The sequence below is a fragment of the Balaenoptera acutorostrata genome, chromosome 8 (assembly GCF_949987535.1).
Source record: "Balaenoptera acutorostrata chromosome 8, mBalAcu1.1, whole genome shotgun sequence".
In the NCBI taxonomy this organism is placed as follows: domain Eukaryota; kingdom Metazoa; phylum Chordata; class Mammalia; order Artiodactyla; family Balaenopteridae; genus Balaenoptera; species Balaenoptera acutorostrata.
In genome coordinates this window covers 102,372,939-102,394,924 of record NC_080071.1, presented here as the reverse complement: position 1 = coordinate 102,394,924, position 21,986 = coordinate 102,372,939, and the positions used below count along the sequence as shown (strand labels likewise).

General features: G+C 47.2%; 1 protein-coding gene across 5 annotated transcripts; it reads right to left on the bottom strand.

Annotated features, from left to right (window-relative positions):
• Positions 1-1,575: 1,575 nt before the first annotated feature.
• Positions 1,576-21,981, bottom strand: AMMECR1L (AMMECR1 like). Of its 5 annotated transcripts, none has more exons than XM_057551470.1 (9): positions 21,670-21,981; positions 20,022-20,131; positions 11,793-12,237; positions 9,637-9,747; positions 9,219-9,333; positions 8,454-8,544; positions 7,104-7,220; positions 6,852-6,948; positions 1,576-5,165 (listed from the first exon to the last, which is right to left on the bottom strand). In XM_057551470.1, exons 3-9 carry the CDS (start codon positions 12,197-12,199, stop codon positions 5,054-5,056), a joined length of 1,050 nt encoding a protein of 349 aa, XP_057407453.1. In that variant the 5' UTR covers positions 12,200-12,237; positions 20,022-20,131; positions 21,670-21,981; the 3' UTR covers positions 1,576-5,053. The 5 variants fall into 5 exon arrangements, 4 of the variants coding, with proteins under 4 accessions (XP_057407453.1, XP_007182928.1, XP_007182929.1 ...); XR_009009066.1 differs by lacking the exon at positions 7,104-7,220 and adding an exon at positions 5,646-5,782 and having other exon boundaries at positions 5,053-5,165; positions 21,670-21,980; XM_007182866.3 differs by lacking the exon at positions 7,104-7,220 and having other exon boundaries at positions 21,670-21,979.
• Positions 21,982-21,986: the final 5 nt, after the last annotated feature.

Here is a 21,986-nt window from a genome sequence, read left to right as displayed (position 1 = left end):
ATACTTAAGTGCAAAGCCCTGAGGTTAAAAAGATGAATCAGTCCTAGAGCTGTCCCCAAAAGGAGCTCACTAAGAGTAGCTGATGCAAGATCTGGACTTATTTTCCATCATAAAAGACAGAAGGTGGCAAGGGGTATGAGGGATATGGAAGGATACAGAGAAAGAGGTCATTATGCTCCTCAAGAGCTACTATGGTTCTTTGTACTGTATTGGCTCAGGGTCAAGTTCTTCAACCAGCCCAGTGAGTGCCTTTCAAAGGCAGATATTCAAGCCAAGGTCACAGACCCTAGATTGATCTGGAAGCAGCTTTAGAGCACTTCCTCCACCCTCAGTCTCACAAGAACCACCGATCTCTGACCACATGGCTTAGTTCACGTTTCAGACAACAGAATGAGTTTAAAATGGCAAATTTTGTGTTATGTATATTTCACCACCACCAAAAACAAAAAAAAACAATATGGAATTCCATGCTGTTTAACTGCAAATACGGTATACTTATCTCTAGAACTATAATTGCTCTTGAAGGAACAGAATTCCTCTCACACACCCCAGAGTTATTACCAAAGTCTGTGTTTAACCAGTTGTTGTGATCTATTTCCAAAATTATCATCTAACCCTGACAGCGTATACCTGTGGCCAAGTTGTAAGGGCTTCAGAACTGGGTATGTTAAAAAATATTTTTTACATCCTTACAAATAAAAATTTAAACCAAAGACTAACAATATCAGCATATGAATGTTTGTAAGGTTTGAAAAATTATTCCTTGCCATTCTCTCCAAACACGCCTCATCCTTTCTGGGCCATCCAAAAGCAAGAAACTTTCCTTTAGGTCAGACCACACCAACGTCCCAGGGTCTTTGTTTGGGTTAATTAACCTCACCAAATGACATCTTAAATTTGAGCATCCCCCCCACCCCCGAGTTCAGGTTGTAGCTTTCTGGGCAAGGTCAGTTTCACTGGAGAACCTAATGAGAACTATGAACCTTCTTTCTAGAAAAATCCAAATTTTAAAGGGTTCACAAACCTTAGTTCAGAAAAGTTGGCTCTAATAAACCAATGGCATTACTACCAACCACAAAAATAAATAAATAAATAAAAGTGCAAGGTTATTGGGTATCATGAACACCACACAAAAACATGCAGGCTGAATAAATATGATCTGGTTGGCTGTCTTTAAAAATAAAATGACTAGGGGCTTCCCTGGTGGTGCAGTGGTTGAGAATCTGCCTGCCAGTGCAGGGGACACGGGTTCGGGCCCTGGTCCGGGAAGATCCCACGTGCCGCAGAGCAACTAAGCCCGTGTGCCACAACTACTGAGCCTGCGCTCTGGAGCCCGCGTGCCACAAGTGCTGAGGCCCACGCTCCTGGAGCCTGTGCTCCACAACGGAAGAAGCCACCGCAATGAGAAGCCCGCGTGCCGCAACTAGAGAAGAGCCCTCGCGCAGCAATGAAGACCCAACGCAGCCAAAATTAAATAAATAAATAAATAAATAAAATTAAAAAAAATAAAATGACTAAAATAATAATAAAATGACTATTACTACTATTCAAAAAAAAAGAGGCAAGACAAAGAACAATTTTTACCCATTATGATTTATTCTCTACAATACTTTGTTAAAGAGTTCAATGATTTGCACTCAGAAGTTATATAGCCAAGAGGCAACCAAGTGTAATACAAAGAATTGGTCTAAAGTCTTTGCACTGAAGGCCATACAAAGTCTCTTGCTTCAGGGAAGTAAGAATGAAAATAAACAAAAAGAACAAATAGCTCCCTAGGCTCCAGAATCTCAATAGAAAATAACGTGAACAGTTAGTGAAATTGTAGGTGTTAACATATCATGGAAAACAGATCTTGTGCAAATATTAAAATTAACACCCAGGACTTTTGTACAGATGATATTTATTATAAACAATAAAATATATGTAATGTCTCAACTACAAACCTTTCATGTTGAAAGGGTCTCTAACATGAGTTGCTTTAATATCATGAAGCGAAAAAGTTTAAGAACCTCACAGTGGAAACAATCCAACACCGACGAACTCTAGTGATCAGACATTCTCTTTTAGTTAATGGAGAACAAGGACAATTCGAAATTACAGAGAGAATGTCCTAGCTGTGGGTATTATGAGACAAGCCAACCTTCCAGACCAAAAGGCACTCACAGCTAGGGAGGAAACGAACTCCGAACCAAAGCAGCCAAGGTGGGCTGGTTCCTTGAAAGCAGTGGTTACTGTTCAGCTTGAGCAGCCCAGGGACAAAGGAAACACCGAGCAGAAAACCTTCCCTTCTCTCTAAACCCACCACTCCCACTCCGTGGACTGGCCACCCTCATCACTGCTGTGGTCAAGCACGTGGAAGGCAGGTCAGTTCCAGTTCGGAGCTGTCATCTCCCTACGCAAAGCTGCCACGTGGATGATCCAGACTTGGTGTTTTTCCTGAGAGCCACCTGCCGTACATCTTCAGGAGGTGACCTTGACCGTGTACTTCCAGACCACTTCCTGACTAGACCCCATTCGGGACAGACACTGAGAGTGCCATGCCTGACGAGGCCAAACAGTTTTCCTCGGTCGACTCCAGAGTCCCCTCGCCAAGGCAAGAGGACCTCGAGCATCTCCACTGCTGGACGTGGATGGGGGCGTGAGGGAATGTGCAGGGAGTCGGGCTTCTTCACTCCAGAAAGTGACGAGAGCCCACGGAGCCCTCGTCAGTGTGGTGCTGGGCTTCAGGAGCCCGATTCTTGTGCACTGATTTATTTTCCCCCCATTTCCTGGGTTTTAAAATTTTCTGTTCATTTTCTTAAATGGCAGGTATCCTACCCCACCCTCAATAAAATAAAAAACATACTATACGTTGGGGAAGACAAATAGGGCAACATTTCTACGAGAAAAAACAGGCTTGAAAGAGCATGGCACTGAAGATGCTTGCATGACCAGTCTCACTGAGCGTGCTCAGGGGTGAAAGTTTAGCACCATTTTTTTTGCTTTTTTTAAACTTTAGAAATTAAACACAACTTTCAACATAGAAGACTTGAACAGGAATGAGTGTAGCCCTATGTATCAATACTGTTGTACAAATTGGAGGTGGGCGGTTTAGTCCAGAGCTGCTGACCACCCTGACATCGATCCGTGGCACCTAAGAGTAACTGCCGTCACATTTATTTGCAACAAGACATTTATTATTCTCAGCAGCAGGAAATCACGAAACAATCCCTTCCTCTTCGGAAGCCTGTTTTCATGAACACCGCGAGGGAAACGCGGCGGCGTGCAGGAGCCCAGCCCGCGCATCCAGACGTCAGCCGGCGCTCCCCTTGCCCGTTCCACACCCTCGCCCACAGCAGAGGACGGTGCCGAGCTCACCAGCTCACCCTCACCCATCTCTTCAAGAAACGAGACAGCCACGCCTAGAAGAGCACGTGTGTCGTTCCTTAGACTGTGCCCCTGCTCCCCCTCCCCCGTTCCTGGCAGAAGAAAACTCCAAAGACCCTTTGACTTGAACATCTGCCCATTTCGGAAAGCCACACCACTACCACATAAACATTAAAAATAAATTAAATCAAAACATTGTGTTCACTGGGTTGACACCCAATCCACGTCAAGAGTTCTCTAAACACGTTGTTGAAAACCAGTGTATCACCCGTAGGGTCCTTTCTTCCAACTGGCCACCTCTTCCTGTGAATCATTTCAGCAGTGCTTCTGTGACCATGTTTTCAAAGCGTCTTCCAAGTCCCCAACTTCTATGAACTTTGCCACCACATGAGTGAAGAATAGGCAAGAGGGAGGAGAAACTTGCTGACAGGTATTTGGAATCAGCAACAACGAGAAAGGGAAATATGCCACATGAAAAGTATGAATGACCTAGAATAAAATGAGCTATTTGGAACTCTGCCATGGTGGGGTGAAGATTCCCGGCATGTTAGGCAAGATAAAGATTCACCTTGTTTAATGACACAGCTTTGTTCTCAAGTCCTGTAAGGACTGTAAGAGCAACAGTTTTCCCACTTCTCCAGGCAAACTAGAAAAAGGAACTCCTCTGCTTACAGGTCTCTCAGGATGTTTGCCTGAACAGAGAAACAGCTTAGAGACCCTGGATTCTCTCCTATGCCAACGTGCCCTTCTAGAGGCCAACCCAAGTGCTTGTGTGAACACCTGTGCCCTCTGAGAACCTAGATCCAGCTATAGGCACTGCCACCAGTAGAGGAGTGAGGTAGCCGGGTGGTAAGGAAGAGGCCTCTCCCTCGACACTGCTCGCAGCGATGCCGTCAGGGCCTCCCGCGGGCATCCCAGTACATTCCTCAGCAGGCTACACCACAGCGCTCTGTTCAGTACCAGGAGACTCAATGCAGAAAGAGTGCCAGAAAATCCAACTGAGAGTGGGATGAGAATTAAAACCTTTGAGGCTAACTGAGCAATGAGATCTGCAACGCCATCCAAAGGGCTTCCGATCTTGAGGTGGGTCTCTGTCCAGGAGCCGCAAAGGACCCACGGTGCCCACGTTCGACCCTAACATGGCGTCCACTTACGAAGCATGGAGGTTGAGATCAACTCGTGGTATGCAATACACTGGAAGTTTAAAAAAAGGAATTTAAAACAACCTAAAAACGTTTCTTGTTGGTCTCCGTTGCCCAGACTGCCAGGGGAATACACCTACTCGCTCTGGGGAGGCTGCAGGGGTGTGTGTGGGCTAAGCCTTCATGGACCATCAATTCCAGCTTCCACTGAGTGGCCAACACACAGGCAGCAAATCACCAGCGGCACCTGCAGCCAAGGTCTTCTGAACCCACACGGAATTCTCACTAGTCATGGAGGAGCCCCAATCCAACGGAACCCCATACTGAGGAAAGGCTGAGATAAGGCTTGGGCCCCTCAAGTTCTGTTTCATTCGATGTAACCCCGCCCCCCTCAGTCGGCTGGAGGCAGACTTGGCAACGGAAGCTAGCATCATAAAATGGTGCAGTAATAAAAGTAACTGGACCAGGAAGAGGAGGCATCTGCTCCGATGATGTCATAGCCACTGGTGGCCACGGGGGGGTGGGACTGGTCATGCAGCCGCGTGTCAGGAGTAATGATTGTAGAGGGGCGGGGCATGAAGAGTGCCATTCTGGAAACAGTGCTGTCGAGAAGCAATATATTCTGCGTAACTGATTGTCACCTTCTCACTTCGGTACCTGTGTAAGGAAACAGGAAAGAGTATTAGGAACCCCAAACACTTCATTTTGCAGTCACGCAGCAGAGAAAACCAAAAGCTTATTCCACATTTTGAAAGAATAAAATGGAAGACCGAGAGCAATCTTACTTACAGAAAATGAAAGACAGCACAAGAAAACAGTGTTGTTATTACAAATGAACAAGATGAAAAAGCACAATCACAATTCACCCCTGAGAATCTGTTTTCTGCACATCCCACCTTTAAACACTTCATATGCTTATCACCAGGCTGCTCTTAAGCAATCTGCTACTAGGGTCTGGGTGAAGAATTTCAAGGTCAAATTACATGGGTAGCAGACTGGAAGATGGCTGCACCAATGCCCAGTGTACAATGCGTATCTACTTTCAGGTTAAAATGTGATAAATTTGACAGAAATGCAACCTCAACTTGCAGAAAAGCAACAAACAAGTTATTTATAAACTAAAAGGGGCACAGATACCTAATTCTGGGTCAAATTCTGACGAAGCAGGTTAAAAGATCCTGGGGCTATAGAGGATGGGTCTCACTTTCCAGATGAATATGCCATATCATATCACAGGGTCATCAGAACAGAATTCATAGCACTTTGGCCTTGCTCTGGAAAGAGCCATGAGTCAGGATGCGAAGCATGGGGTGTTACAAACCTATGGAACCTACTACAGACCACAGGAGCTGGGTGTGACAATCCTTACCCAGAGCCATCTCTTTCCCACTGTAATCACTCCTCCACTGCAAGGTGATTATTCCTGAATTTTGACAGGGAAATGGCTGTTCAAATAAATTATAATAATAATGATAATAATAATGCTTTGTATTTGAAGATTTTTTTTTCTTTTTTTTGGAATCCAAAGCATTTCAAAGACACGGGGTTATCTTCCAAATAGACCTGTGAGGTTACGATATTGATTATTCAGCATTTTACAGATGAACAGGCCGACAGAGGTCCACAGAAACCCCACAGAAGCTAAACCTTTCAGTGTTTCCGACTTCAGTAGGGATGGGGAGAGGACCGACATCTACCGACCACCTACAGTGTGGCCTGGCCCTGGACTAGAGCTTCTGCATGCATGACCTTACCACACCCTGAAACAACCCCAAGGCATTATCATTCACCTCTTACGGACAGGAAATTTTTTTTTTCTGCTCAGAGAGGTGGAAAAACTGGCCCAGGTCACACAGCTAGCAAGTGGTGGAGCTGGGATTCAGAGTCCAGCCCATGCATATTTTCCTACACTAGGCAGCCTCCCCATACAAGTATTAGCCCCAGACAGGCAGAGGCGTTTCCTTGGAATTATTCCATCAACAGGCCACCTGACTACCTGTGATGACTTCAGCTGACCCTGGACTTCTGTACCGAGAGCTTTCTCTCCTGCCTTCAGCCTTCCCGCTCAGCCTCCCAGCAAGTGGGCCTGACAGACACACCCACGACCTGCTCAGCGGCGACCCTGCTCCCACGGTGCTAGCAGCTTAGCCGTGGGCACGCCCAGCATGCTGGGGAGTCTTCACCTGTGCTGCCACTGCTTCCTCGGAGCTTCAGCCTCACCCCTACTTCTTTGGTTTAGAGACATTAACAGAGAAAATGTTTCTCTTCCCCTGTCTGTCAAAAGTATCCTCCATCCAACCCCAACTGAATTAAAATGACAAGGAAAATAAGACAGTGGCTTACCTGGTGAGTTTGATGGTTTTTCTGAAATCACTGGTAATTGGAGCCTTAAAGCCACCTTTCCTGAGCAAGGAGTCTATCGTCTGGATCTGATCCCAGTCTGAGGAGAAGGCAGGCACACTGAGGTCAGCGCACAGTGACACAAGAATGGGCTGTGCTCTGACACCACAGTGACAGGACAGGAGGAGCCTGGTCTGTTGCGAGCAGAGCAAGCCTGGGCACTGCCCCACGTCCCTGGAGCCCCGTCTGCCTCACTGGCAGTCCAAGGAGAATCCGAGATGTGAGATGACGCCCAACACACGTCACTAACGGCTGTCCCCAGGCCCCCTGCTTCTGAGTCTTTCCTGTCAGATATGATCCCAGTATAACTATCTAGGAGCAAACACGGTCCCAGCGTAGACCAGCCTGTTGGCCTAGTGCTGTAACCAGGGCTGTTCTGGGAGAAGAGAGAATTCATACTCTGCGCTTGTATTCCTTCGTGTGACCTTCGTTTCGATGATTTCTAGGAGTCGTTTTCTACTACAGAGACTTGACAGCAGGAAGGAAACTATTCCTTTAGGAAGGATGGGAAGGTGTCCACACATCTACCATTGTGTTGTTCTTGAAACATTTGCAACAGATATACCCAAATATATCAAATTGAAAACCAGAGAACCCCCTAAATTATTGCAGTAGGTGCCTTGATTTTTTAAATTTCCCCAACCAGTTTTCAAATGGCAAAAGTACTTGATTATTTACCTATATTATCATCACATCTCACTATTAGGAAATAACTCCGGGTATGCCTCCTTGGACAGAAATGCCAGATTTACGATCTCAATGAAGTGGTTAAAAGGCTTCCTCCTTTTTATGCCATATGCTCACTGCTTTTGAAAAAGTTTAAACACAACCACGATGGGAACCAACAAGGCAAGCCCTCTCCACATAATTAGTTCACTGATATACTGAACCGGATATTTTTCTCTATTCCAGGTTCACACCTAACAAATACATATTATTTTCAAAAAACAGACCAGCTCCAAGAAAGAAAGAAAACTGGGTCATACACCAGACTGCACGAGCACCATTTTAAGGTATTCTTCTAACTATGCTTTGAAAGAGAAAACCTGCCCAACCCATTTCCTACCTTTCATGTCCCACTGTAAGAACTAAGTACCTACTGAGTTCTTTAAAAAAACAGGAGAGATTATGTTATGCATTCTTCCAATTATAACACTGTGTAGTAACTCACGACCAAAAGGTCAAAACCCACTAATACGGGCAACCTCCCTTTACAATGAACTCCATAATATGACCAAGTTGATTGCTGGAATTTTCCTACGATTAACCACTGCAGTTTTGGGGGCCAAGAAATACTACTACTCACTGAAAGTACGTGAAACGAGCAGCTGGGCACGGGAAGTCTTTACCCCTCTTCTCTTCCCAGCTCCTACATCTTTTGGGGAGTCTCTCATTCTTTCAGGACTTGATAGATACGGGAGAGGAAGAAAGGCACTCATTCTCAGTTACAGTTGGGCTGAAAGGCAGCACACTCCGCTTTCCTGCCCGTTACTTGGCAACACTGTGAACAGTATCATTCACGGAAATTCCATGTCTCCAACTCACCTTGTTCCTTTGCAACCTCAGGTAAATATGTGGCTGTACGTTTGACGCCTTTTTCATTGATGAATTCAATTCGAATCCCATGGACCCCAACCTACAAAAACACACAACCAGTAAATGGCATTTACTCACTCTAGCGGAACTTCAATTATCCTCATATAAATCGACACTGTCCCCTGACCAGCTTGACCCAGGGCTGAGAAAAGGGGAGGCTCTTGCCTTTCATGACTTACTCTCTCTCTCAGGCATGGAAGCCAAAGAAACTGCTGCTTTAGGGAAAGTGAGAGTCTACCTGCAGCCACCTCTCTGAGAGTACGGAGGCTACAGAAATAAATTCTCTCAACAGTTCATCCAAAGATCTTGAATATTCCACCTTTAATCTACTCCAGTCAAAGAACATGCCACAGGGTTTCGATCTGGGTTCCTGACTCTTCACACATGGGCTCACGTGGATAACAACGTTTATCCAAGGGCTTACCACGAAGAATCAGGAATGTTCTCCTTTATCCCCATTCCTATTTCTTATCAGACATGGGAAAAGGATGTGGACCAGAGTAGACTGGGAAGAACGGGAGAAGAAAGGCTTCCCATTTCTTCCTACTTCTAATACCGTAGCACCTCTTCTGTCACCCAAGTTGCCTACAATTCCTTCCAAACTCAGCTTTCACATTCTCATACCCTCGCTCAATGAAGGAGATACATTACCATGTACTAACCCGAACCCAAATGCAACGAGAGATGCAGAGTTCCAAATGCGGCTGTTCTCACCTCCCAGTCCAGGTAATCACTGGCATCCTCAAAGTTAGTAAGGAGGGAGACAGAGCAGAAAAGTTTAGGCAGCTCCTCTCGGGTCAGGGGGGGGAACCGGCTGTCCTTAAGTGCACTGGAGAGGACAGAAAACATAAGTGAGGCTGCTCCGGAGCCGGGAGCCGACATCACGTGCCGGACGCTGACGGCTCTCGAGCGCCGCGGAGAACGTCCACTATGCCTCAGCCCGCACATGCTGCGAACAACCTGAGGCCGCTGACTGCCTGTACTCGGACCGGTAAGCGGCTCACCAGGTGAATGCCCCTACACTTCCTGATCGTCCGAAAGAGAGCACTCGGACTTCACCACTCAGAAGAGGCAGGCAGTGCTTTTCCATTTTGGCCAATAATCTACCAGTCTTACGTGCGGTCGCCATTACCTGGTTAGCGTGTATTCCCTGAGTCCTGAATGAAGATTCATGGCTGAGAAGGTCCCAATGCAGCCACGAAGCCGCTTGTCCCGCCCTGTCTTCCACGTCACAAAGAGCGGGCTGAAAGAGCAAGCACACGTCAGTCAGGGAAGAAGAAAACCTCGGCTCTAGCCCTGTTCGTCTGTTCTTCCCCTCAAGGATGGTGTTCTGACGCGGGCTGTCTGAAAGGCTCTGCCCTCTCTGCCCTCTCGGAGCCGCGCGGCCCCGGGGCGTAAATGGAGAGGAAATCGCCGCGAGGCACGAGAAGAAAGGCCCCTGCTCACAGCCTCACTCCACTCTAGCACCACGTGGACGTGCCGTTTTCTTCTTCCTCTGCCCGGGACTCAACTCTTTCTTCTTCTAGTTCTCCATGTCTTTCTCCTCTTGTTTACTCTCTTTTCATGTGTCTACGCTCCCAGTTCCACCTTCACGAAGACACACGGGGCCTGCACACCTTCTCCGCTCAACCCCGCATCGTGCCCATCATTATTTCTGCCTCTCCTGCTCGTAAATTCCAGAAAAAAAGAAAAAGTCTCCTCAAGACAGCTTATTCTTGGGGACTTCCCCGGCAGTCCGGGGCCAGGACTCGGCGCTTTCACTGCCGAGGGCTCGGGTCCGATCCCTGCTGGGGAAACGATGATCCCGCAAGCCAAGTGGCGCCGCTAAGATGAAATAAAAAGCTTATTCTTAGCAGAAGTTAACCACTTTCTAGGCCCAAGTCATGCTGCATTAGGCTACATCCGATCGACGCTGACAGATGCTTTAGGCAGAGGTTACAGGGCTGTCCCCTCTTCCTGAAATTCCTCCATATTCCTATGCCCTTACCTCTTTGATTCTTGAGTTAACACTTCTCAAAAGCAACTTAAATTTTTTAAGTTATCTAACTTTGATCATTATTACAAAGCAGGATCTCCCACCTACCCATCTTTTCCTTCCAGTAAAACACTTGAACACCACCGGCCAAAGTTAATGTTCCAAAACCTGCTCAAAAACCCTTCAAGAATTCCACTGTCTCCACACCCTACAATGTTGCGGCCACCACCTAACTCTTCCAAACCCATGTCCCTCTCCTGCAAGGGACACACCTGATCCCACTCAGATCAAGCCTTAGACTCTCCACCGACTCAGTCAGGATTTTTCTGTTCACGGTATCGCACGGCAATACTTCCCTAAAGAGTGAGCACATTTTTCTCTGCATTTCTTCTCCTCTGACACAATCACAGGAGTAACTTCCTCTCCACCTCTGCCCAGACGGTGTGTGAACACTATTTAGCTTCTGTGTGTGATCTGCCAACTCAAGTCTTCCGAGAGCAAGGACTTTTTCTTCATACTCCTCCATTCCCTGCCCAGTGGGGCTACGCACCGCCTCAGTATGGCATTAACAGTCGAGGAATGATGATCAGTCAGTGAATGCTCTAAAAGCATCTCCTAAAAAAATAAAAATAAAAAAGCAGCAGTGCTCTTTAAAGCCACCTCAAAGCTGCTTCCAATTGAGAAAGAAAGCATTGGCATGAGCATCTTCACTTGACTTTCCCCTTTACACATATTCCTTATTAAAGTCATTGACACCTCGAGGGGACCTGGGACAAATAACAGAGTCATGAACTAGAAACAGTAAAGCAAATTCTGACGTTGCTGGTGGGGTGCCGGCAGCCCCATGGGACTGACAGTGAACCAAGTGAGGGGACCCCTGTTAGGAGCATCTCAGCTCCCACTAAATGAGCTCCTAGTCTCCCACCTGGCACCCAGACACTGGCAGGTCACTTGGGCTTCAACGGTGCTCGGGTCCACAATGGTGTGATGGTGTGACTTCTCCACGTGAGAGGTTAGATGACCTACCCACTGCCATTTGAACCAACAGAAGACCAAGAACGAAACCCTCCTGATTCCCGGAACATTACTTTGACAAGCCAACCGCTCCTGCAGACACAGCCTAGTACCCTTCCATTGCTGAGCCCAGTGAGTGTTCTAGACATTGGCTGCACATTTCTCAGCATTCTATTCCCATCAACCTTTGCCCAAATCATGTTAAGCTTTTTATAAGGAGCAGACTCTCTCAAGAGAATGCCCCCGACAGAGGCGTCACGCCTTCCTCACCGCCCCCGACGCGCGGCCGCTTTACTCACTAGGGGTCATTGGTGAACCTAGGGAGGCGTGGCTGTGGGAAGCCGTACAGGTGACAGTAGAGGACGTCGAAGCAGTAGCAGCACATCTCTGCAGTCACCACCAGATTCTTGGTGACGTTGGCAGTTCCATTGGGCCGGGGGAGAGGGCTCAGCGCTCCCGATGCAGGGTTCATACGTGTGATGGGAGGGTTTCCAGGTCCCAGAGTCAAGTCCGACACGTTCTCGCGACCATTGCCGCCGTCCACATGCTGGTGGTTCTGAAGAGGCCCCGCACTGGAGCCGGGGACGGCTGTGGACTGGCTCCCGTGGCCGTGCGTCCCACCTGCAGACAGCTTAGGCTTCTTAACCCCGCAACAGCCTGCTGCCAGCTTGGGCTCCAGTGGGGGGACGCAGCGTCTTTTTCCCATCCTGAACCGGTGCTTGAGGTCTGGAATGCTGCGGAACCCTAACCCAGAAGAGAACATGCAAGCATTAACTCAAATGGTTAGCTGCAAGGAGAACACAAAATTCAAAGAGAAAGGGTCTCCATGCAGAGGGTAGGAGCCATCAAATTCTTTCTTGCCCAGGTCACGCTGGTTGCAAAGGGTGGCAGACCAGTGGGCTAGAAGAGACCCTGAGTTCCAGGCTGAAGGCGCCTAACCTCTTCCTCGGGGGGAGCTATTTTCCACATTCCATAAAGGTCATCATCACCACGGACGGAGGCAGGCCACAGGCAGCCCCCCCTTGCCCCGGACTCCCTGGGCAGAAAGAAGGGTGGGGTGGCAGCCGGCGTGCAGCTGAATGGGCACGTTTCCAGGCCGACTGCAAGGCTGCACGTGACCTGCCAGGCTCCTCATCAGGATGCTCTCTCTACCTTTGTAGAGGCTCCAAAGGGAACCACCCTGTTTTTACAGAACCCAGAGGAACTTCCACGCTTCTCCTTGTTAACCGCATCCTTTCCGCAGTTTCCTCATCACTAACCTCGGTTTATCTGTGTAACTTTAGCCCCGGACCTCTGTGAAGACGAAAGGCGGCGGCTGTTCTGACGAGAGCGCGCTCGCTGACGCCGGGCTCCCCTCCCGCCTGTCCGTCCTCACAGCTGTCCGGCACAGCCTCACTCATTTCCTTCGGCTCTCCTCTGAACTCACTCCAAGTTCCACACTTCTGTCCTGTCAAGGCCCCGTTCAAAAAAAGCCACGACCTAGCAGAAACCCTTCTTCACACAAATGACCCAAGCCTCACAGCCCTTTTGTGAGGCAGCCATTTCTGCCCTGTCACAGCAAGGCAGACAGATGCAGAGCCATCAGCTTAACAAAATGCGGCATCAGATGGGCCAGGAAACCGGAGAGCCCCAACTGATTAAGGGGAGGAAGGAATCTTTTTCCACTAAATTCTTTTTCTTAAAAAGCCTAAGGTAAAGGTATACAGCTATAACATGACCAAGATCCTTTCTGCTGTCTGTGTCTGTAATCGGCAGCCTCAGGCAAAGAGATCCTAGTTATTTCAATGTCGATAATACCAAAGTTTGTAAAATTCTGCTGACTTGAGAAAAGGACACTTTGTTTTTCCTCAAGTCATTACCTGTTAGCTGTAGCCCTCCCACTGAAAAAAAATATATAATTCCTGCCTAAAATTTTCCCTGTGGTTTGAACACGTAGCACACAATTGCCTTTTAGGCACTGCTCTACTGTATAGTATTTTGATTGTAACTTCTACAACCTTTTACATCCAATTAGATATGCACGTACCCGTTTGCAATGCCGTAATTTCTACAAAAACCACCTGCCACTTTAGGTTGAATGAGATACAAAAATTTCACAAATACTACTTATGGTCTTGATATATGCTGATCCCTAACAAACACACACTTTTGTATCTAAGACAGTTCTTCGGAAGAAGAAAGTTGTCTCTAGCAGAGGAATAACAGCTTGCCTGCTTCAATGTCTGGCCTGAAACAGGGGCTTCTTTTTGAGAAAGCCTCATGCGCTTGATGCAGTAAAACCTCCAACGACTAGATTGTTTCTGAGCACGGATATCACTGCCTCGTTCGGACTGTTAAGAAAGGGAGCAGAAGATCTCGGTTAAAAATGCCGCCTCCAGAGCCAAATGGCCTGGGCTCAAATCCTGACTCCTCCAGGATTAACCTCTCTCTGCCTCAGTTCCCTCAAACTGGGAATAACAAGAGCACGTGCCTCATGGGGCTGCTGGGAGAACTGAGTTTAATGTGTGTCAGCTGCTTCCATACAGCGTCTGGCATAAAGTCAGCTGCTCTTATCGTCTGGGCTTATCATCTGCTCCCACCAGGATGGAAACTCCCGGAAGGCCAGGACTTCGCTGGGCACTCAGGGCTTAGAGCACCGAACAGGTGCTCTTTAAACAGGATTTCACTGAATCCTCAAAACCACTCCGCAAGGAGGACAACATTACCGTCATTTTACAAAGGAGGAAACTTAGGTTTAACGAGCAAGATAATCTGCCCAAAGCCAGGCTGCTGCTAAGTGGCAGAGTCAGGATTTGGACCACAATCCATCTGTAAGACTCCAAAGCCTGGGTCTTCCCCCCAAGCCACAAAGAAGAATGAGGCCTGCCAATAATATCCATTGGATTCAGTCCCTTTCCTAAGGGCATGATTTAAAAAAAAAAAAAAAAAAAAAAAAAAAAATCAAGGGTACACTAGAAACTAAAAGAATAGTTTGCAAAATCTTGCCAACAAAAATGGAGCAGGGAGGGCTTCCCTGGTGGCGCAGTGGTTGAGAATCTGCCTGCTAATGCAGGAAACACGGGTTCGAGCCCTGGTCTGGGAAGATCCCACATGCCGCGGAGCAACTAGGCCCGTGAGCCACAACTACTGAGCCTGCGCGTCTGGAGCCTGTGCTCCGCAACAAGAGAGGCCACAATAGTGAGAGGCCCGCGCACCGCGATGAAGAGTGGCCCCCACTTGCCACAACTGGAGAAAGCCATAGCACAAAAACGAAGACCCAACATAGCAATCAATCAGTCAATAAAGAAATCTTAAAAAAAAAAAAAAAAAAATGGAGCAGGGAAAAAAAAAATCAAAACCTAAGCCCAAAGCCAGTATCTCCGCCATCCCCCTGACAATCATCAGTACCCCTGCCATTGTCCCTTGACTCCACAAGGGATGGCACTGCCCTCTGAGCTCTTACCTGACTTTCCACCTTGTGCATAACTGTGTGCAGGGGGTTTAGGACACGTGTTGAATGAAGCAGAGGGACCATCTCTCGAGAGCTAGAGTTTTAACAGCACCAACAGGGCCCTGAGGCTCTGCCTCTAGAGAGTCCCAAAATTCAAAGAGGCAAAGAGGAGGGATAAAATAGGTTAAAAAAAGAAATCTTTCCTCATTCTCCTTACACCAAAGCACACCTGAAGGAAGGGCGAAATGTCATGAGATAGTGGCAACTCAGGTGTTTCTCTGCAGGTGCTATCAGCTACCTGACTGTGAAACATCCTACAACAGAGCAATAGAAGGGATTTTCAAACCATGCCAAGGCAGGTGAGCTCAAGCCTAGGAAGGTTCTGCCTACCTATCACGTACAATCACCGATCTGCAGTGGGGCATGATCACAACTGACACCAAGAGAATACATTTAACAATTCCCCCTCCCCAACTATGATTTGTAATCAGTAGAACCCACCAAAATCTTGTGGTTCCTTAGGCCCGAGCTTTCTCTGGAGGCCACTAAGCAAACAATTCAACCGATATTCTCAATTAGTGACCAAAGGCAGAGTTAGAGACTTTCTGCCTCAAAAATATATTAGAAGGCATTTCTTCAAAAATTTGTTCCATAAATTTAAATCTATAGAAAATTTCAAACATATACAAAGTAAATTAGTGTAATGAACCCAATACCCAGCTTTAACAATTTTCAACAAAGGGCCAATCTTATTTCATCTGCAGCCTACTTACTCCATCTCCCCACCTCCTACTGAATTTTTAAGGTTTGTTTTTTAAAGGGGCCAATATTTTACCTATCTGTCAGCGTCAAGCAAATGTTAAGTGAACGACAGGAAAGACTGTGAAGGTGCTGGTAAGTGAGTACTTTCACTTACCATGTCAACCTCAACCTATCAATTTCATCAAGTTTCTCTTTAAAGTGAGACTCTTCTAACCCCACGCCAACAAAGTGGGCATCTCACCACAACTAAGTGTCCCAGGCTCGGCTCCCGGGACTGTCCTACAATGACCAAAGACACATTCATTTCTCCAACCGCTCGGCTTCTGAGGGCACAGTGTGAGATCCCTCAGAATAATAGCATTTCAGTACAACAGACTAACCTGCTGTCCGACCAGCTAAAAACAAATACCCCAATGGCATATTCTACCTCTTCTAGGACTGTGTGCATTTGTTCTCACTCTTCCCCCAAACCTCATAAAAACTACCAGCAATGGTATACTGATCATAGTAGGAGTAAATAAATGTTACTCCTGTCAAGCTGGTTCATCTGAAGTAATTGGAATCAGGCAAAAACCCTTGCTCTGTAAACACATATATCATTAAGACCCTTCGGAGCCTTCAGTTGGTTACTCTTTCAAAGCTAAACTCAAGGGCCACTTTAAGGGCCAACGGTAGTGATGTCATTTTCCTACTGTCTGTCCACTTTAGAACGAACAATGAGAAAGAACTAGTTAAAACTGGATTTCCACCAGATGAAGACAATACCCATACTTCCACAAAAAGCTGGAGGAAATAACAGGAATCACTGTTTTACCTCTTAAGACCGCCTAACCTACCAAGTGTCAAATGAAGTAAAGTTGCTCTCAGTGTTGAAAAAGTCACCACACCCTTTACCTGACACGCAGTACTCAAGGGGTCCTGGCCTTCACGAGGGTGCACAACAAAGGCACCTCTCCGGCCCCCTCTGTTGGAAAGCTGAGCAGTACATTGTTGATCTGGGCCGAGTGGCCTACAAAGCCACTTAAATTCCAGCCAGCAATGAACTCACCAACACCTTTAGTCTCAGAGGCCAAGCTGCATTTGTGTTTTTTCTTTCGCAACACCTAACACAGTGCCTTGCACGTGGTGCACACACCAACAATCTTATCTACAGATCTCCCAGCGATTCCATTTAAGCTAGCCTTTCTAATAAAAAGAGTATTTATGGTACAACCTGACCTTTAGATACTCTTGTTTCACTGTGAGGTGCTGACTGTGGAGTGTGTCCGAAGCGGAAAGTGACCAAAATACAAGTATCTATTATTATCAACAATGTCAACTCAGGGAATTCCCCGGCGGTCCAGTGGTTAGGACCCGGCGCTATCACGGCTGGGGCCTGGGTTCGATCCCTGGCTGGGGTCCTAAGATCCCGCAAGCCTCGTGGTGCGGCCAAAAAAAAAAACAAAAACAAAAACCAAAAAAAAGCAAAACACAACGTCAACTCTACTCAGCCCAAACCAAGGAATGGTTTAATTCATAGCAAGATGGAGAGCCAACGTGGACAACTCATTCTAAAAAACACGTCAAATATCCCCTAACATTAACTTCTTGGTTTGGTTTATGGTGGTAGCTGTCTTCTTGGCTAAAACACAGTAACTGGTCAGTCCTAGACTGGGCCGCGGGTGCTGTTAACCGTAGGTTGCTCAAGGCTTTCCTTCCAAAGGACACACCTAGTTTCTAAACTGCACTTGAAAAGAATTTTCTTTTCTTTTTGAAAGATGGGGCGCTTTAAGAGCTACCCAAGGGAGCATTATTTGTCTGGAGGGCAATTTACGATTTCAGGGGTTAATACACAACTATACTCCAATAAAAATTTAAAAAAAAAGGAGTTAATACAAACGATGTCTCATAAATTGCTGATGTTATAAACATAAACAAGGTGTGGAGACCAGTACTGAGGGGAGGACGTGAGGACACCCTGACAGACGTGGCTGGCTGGGCAGGAGGGCCTTTCCTCCCTTGCTGGGGGTCCCTTCCAAGGCTCCTAAGTCCACTGAAAACAACAAGCAGGTGCCTTCCCAGAGCAGCTCCCATCTTCAGAGGACACAGCCCAGGCTTTGGGGTTACTGTCTAGGCTCCAATCCCAAATCTGACTTACCAGGTACAAACTCAGGCAGGCTGTCACGTCTCTGTGGACCTGGGCTCCTGCTACCACAGAGAGCTAGTTGTGAGCAATTCACTAAGACATGAAAAGCATCTAGCAGTTCTCTGGCACAGAACTACTATTTATTAAAGCATCTGCTACTACTAATATTAGGACTACCTTTACCGATAAAAGTAGGGTTGGTTATATAAATAACACAGGTCTGAGTTCTTACCATTTCTAGAGGGATAAATGTCCTCATAATAAAATTCTATTAAGAACTACCATGTAGGCTCAAAGACATTATTTTTTAAAAATTTTTATTGGAGTATAGTTGATTTACAATGTCATGTTAGTTTCAGATGTAGAGCAAAGTGAATCAGTTATACATATACATATATCCACTTTTTTTTTTTTTTTTAAGATTCTTTCCCCATATAGGTCATTACAGAGTATTGAGTAGACTTCCCTGTGCTATACAGTAGGTTCTTACTAGTTATCTGTTTTACATATAGTAGTGGGTGTATGTCCATCCCAATCTCCCAATTTAATCCCTCCCCCCCTTCTCCCCTGGTAACCATAAGTTTGTGTTCTACATCCGTGACTCTACTTCTGTTTTGTAAATACATTAAAAGACCATATTATTAACATGAGGTTATTACTCTAATGACCTTGATGCTTTTCCTCTTTGGAGAGCCGTGCTTCTAATAAGTCATCCACTGCTTTTTTCATTGTGAGATGCCAAAAAATATAAGGAATATTGGGCTGAGGGTTGTGCACAGTTCTGTTCTACAAGGGTCCTCTTTTAAGCTTGCAGCCATACACCAAAAAGAAACTAAATTTGCTAAATATGCTGTTATTACAGAAATCTTGATATATATTGAGTACTAACAGAACTACTGAGTCAAAGTAGTTAGATTTCCAACAATAACCAGATTAAAACATCTAGAAAAGCCTGGAGGTGGAAAAAAAATATATAGAGTCACCTTTTGAAGCCTCAAAACAGCCTATGCGGAGGCATGACCTTATAACAAAGGAAACAGATTTGGAAGGTAGGCAAAAAGCAAAGAAAAAAGGGGTCTCTGCATTTTCTTCTGTTATTATTTACTGTCCGGATGTCTATTCAAACCAAGCTTTATGCAGAAGGGAACAGGCTGCTGTTTCCTTTGTGACACAGAGTTGAACTGAAATTCAATTTAATAATTATTTGAGCAGTGAAACGGCACCTGAGCTATAATTCTGGCCTACTTATTATGGAACTATTCCAAGAAACAGTCAGATGCAAGACCCGCAAACATTCTGGTCATCATTTCAAGTAATCATTTCTACACGAAAGCCCATCATACACACATACACATCCAAAACATTTGCTGTGTGAAAATTTTCCCTGCGAAAAATGAATCTACCTATACAATTGCTTTTAAAATTTACAGATTTAGAAAAATACACAGTACCATACACTTTCATGTCAACTTAGCTTAAGGAAAAACATGGCTACAAGGAGTCAAATGCTTTGTTTTCTTTTTAGATCCCCTCCCTTTACTATGTGAGCTACGGCAGGGTGCCAGATCCTTCTGGGCCTCGGTTCTTTCATTTGTAAAATGAAAATATTTGTCCTCTGCCTTCCTCACAGAGTGGCTGTGAGCCTCCGGTAAGATGTGAAGCACTCTGGAAAACTCTCTTACAAGTGTTTGCATACCATTATTAACAAACTTGAGGGGAACGCAGCAGTAATAAAAAATTTTCCAGAACTTGGTTTACGTGTAGACTTTTCATTATTTTTAAGAAAACAGTTATCACCCTAGCAGATTCAGGGCAAAATGCTCCAAAAATCTCTGAAGATTATACCCATGTGGAAGACACCCAATAATTGACCTTGACAGGAACTGCATTAACCTACAAGTTATGATCTTGTCTTTAAAAAATGCATAATTTGGGAAGGGGTGGGAGGCGGACCTTATGTACACGAAGGGTAAGTGTAATACTACACCACCATCTAGGTCACTCTAATGGGATTATGGAAAATAACCTTGTCTTTACATATAAAGAGAGCAAGTGGAAGGGTTCATCAGCTTTAGGACACCCTCATGGAAGCAGAATAACAGAAGTGAACAAAGTAAACCTACATGCTAAAGTCCTAGCACAGGCCTAAAACGAAAAAAGATAGCAAAAGCAACAAAATTCTAGTCTAAGTATGTCCAAGGTAATACTCACTGAAAGCAGAAAGTTTGTATTGCCAGGGGAACAGCTATAACAGAGGAGGGGAGCTATTTTGTCTCTGAAATGAATTTTCTTCCTTCCGATTCCATTCCTTCTTCCTGTACCTAAGATGGAAATGCAGGTGCAGTGAATGAACAAAATCAAGGCAGTGCCGAGGTAAGAGATGGTTTCTGAAAAACTACAACTCAACAGAGCAATTTCTAGAAAGAAAAAAATAAGCGAAGGAACAGGCTTTCTTTAACTCAAAACATTTCAAAATCTAAATACAAGGCAGCAAGGGCAGCCCCATGCACAAAATCACCTCATCCCTGGTGCCGCCACCAAGAAGGGTGAGCAAGGAGGAGCAAAGGTTTTATTGAACCTGAACATAAAACACACATTAAAACTTCCTCCACCACTAATTTAGACCAAAACTTGTTCTCAGGCCAAGATACACCATTTCAAGGTTCTCCACTGGTTTCAGAATACAAACAGATTCCCAAATCCTCTGCAAAGATGGTGCTGAAGGATTACTGGACAGCATGCCAGGGTCCTGAGGCCAGGCCATCTTGTTATCCCAGGTGGAGACGATAACTGTAGGTAAGAGTCACCCATCGTACTCTTCGGCTGGCATAAATCTCTTCGTAATCTCTTTACCAACTCTCTCCACCACCCCCAGAAGCAGAGATGTGAGTTATTCCCAAAGATGTAAACAGGAGACTCCAGGCCCCACCCACTCTATCCTAGGAGAGGGCAGTGAAAGAGGATAGGCCCAGAGGGATAAGGGTGAGGGAGTGTGGCAAAGTGAGGAGTTCAGATCAGGACAGGGGATGGAGGAGGGCGAGGAATGAAGGGCAAAGCTCACAGCCTGGGAAGGAGGGAGGCATAAAACCCACAAGAGTGTCAGGTGGAGGGATGATGGAAACGGGGGCTCTGGGTGGATAAGGAAGGACAGAATGAGGGTGGGGTTGGGAAGAAAGAGAAGAAGAGGCGAAAGCATGCGTGCGAAAAGAGAGTTCAGCAAGGAAAGGGCGAGATACAGGGGGGAGAGGAGAGGCCAGAGCGGGGAGGGACCAAACAGGCAGAGAGAAAGGTGAATGGTAAGGAAAAGGGGGTGGAAGGAGAGCGCGGGGCGCCGGGAGTAGCGGTGGGACGACCCAGCGACTGGTAGGGCAGCGAGGGCCGAGCCGCGGGGGTGGAATCCAGACATCGGGCGGGGGAGGGGGCGGTGGGACTAGGGGCGAGTGGGCGGTGGGACTGGGGGCGAGGGCCGCCAGGCGGCGCCGGAGACCACCAAACTTTACACGACCCGAGACTGCTTCCTGGAGGGAGTGCAGAAAGGAGCTGGAGCCTCGCCCGGCCTCGCCTAGCGGCCCTGGGGCAGGGGCGCCCGCCCACCCCCCTCCCCAGCACGCCTCCTGACCCCCCTGCTCCCGGCGGGCACACGCGGCCCACAGGCCCCGCCTGCCGCCTCCTTTCACTGCCGCCCGGGAGCTCCCCCCAACGCTGTCCCGGGACCCTCTCCCCGAAGCCGGGGGGACCCGCTCCCCGGTCCCTCCGATCGCTCCGGGGTGAGGAGGCCCGGCGCGCACGGCGGCAGCTGGAGGGAGGCCGGCCCGGCGGGCACGGGGGAGGAGGGAGCGGCGCGGACCGAGTTTCCCACCTTTCCTCCTGGCCCAGACGCAGCCGGGGCAGACGGGACCTCTCGCGCTCTGCCTCCTCCTCCTGCTTCATGGAGCCATGCACCTGGGTGGGGGCTCCCGAGAGAAGCGGGCCGCGGGCGGGCCAGACGCGCGGCGCGGACGGGGCGGGGCCAAGAAGGCCAGCGGGGGGCGGGCGGAGGAGGAAGCGGCGGGGCGGCGGTAGCGGTAGGAAAGAACTGCTAAAGGTATTCCCCGGGGCAGCTGGAGGACTGAGCCGAGCCGGGACCCGAGTCTTCCGGTATCCCAGCAGCCACCGGAGGCAGTGAGGTAATGGAGG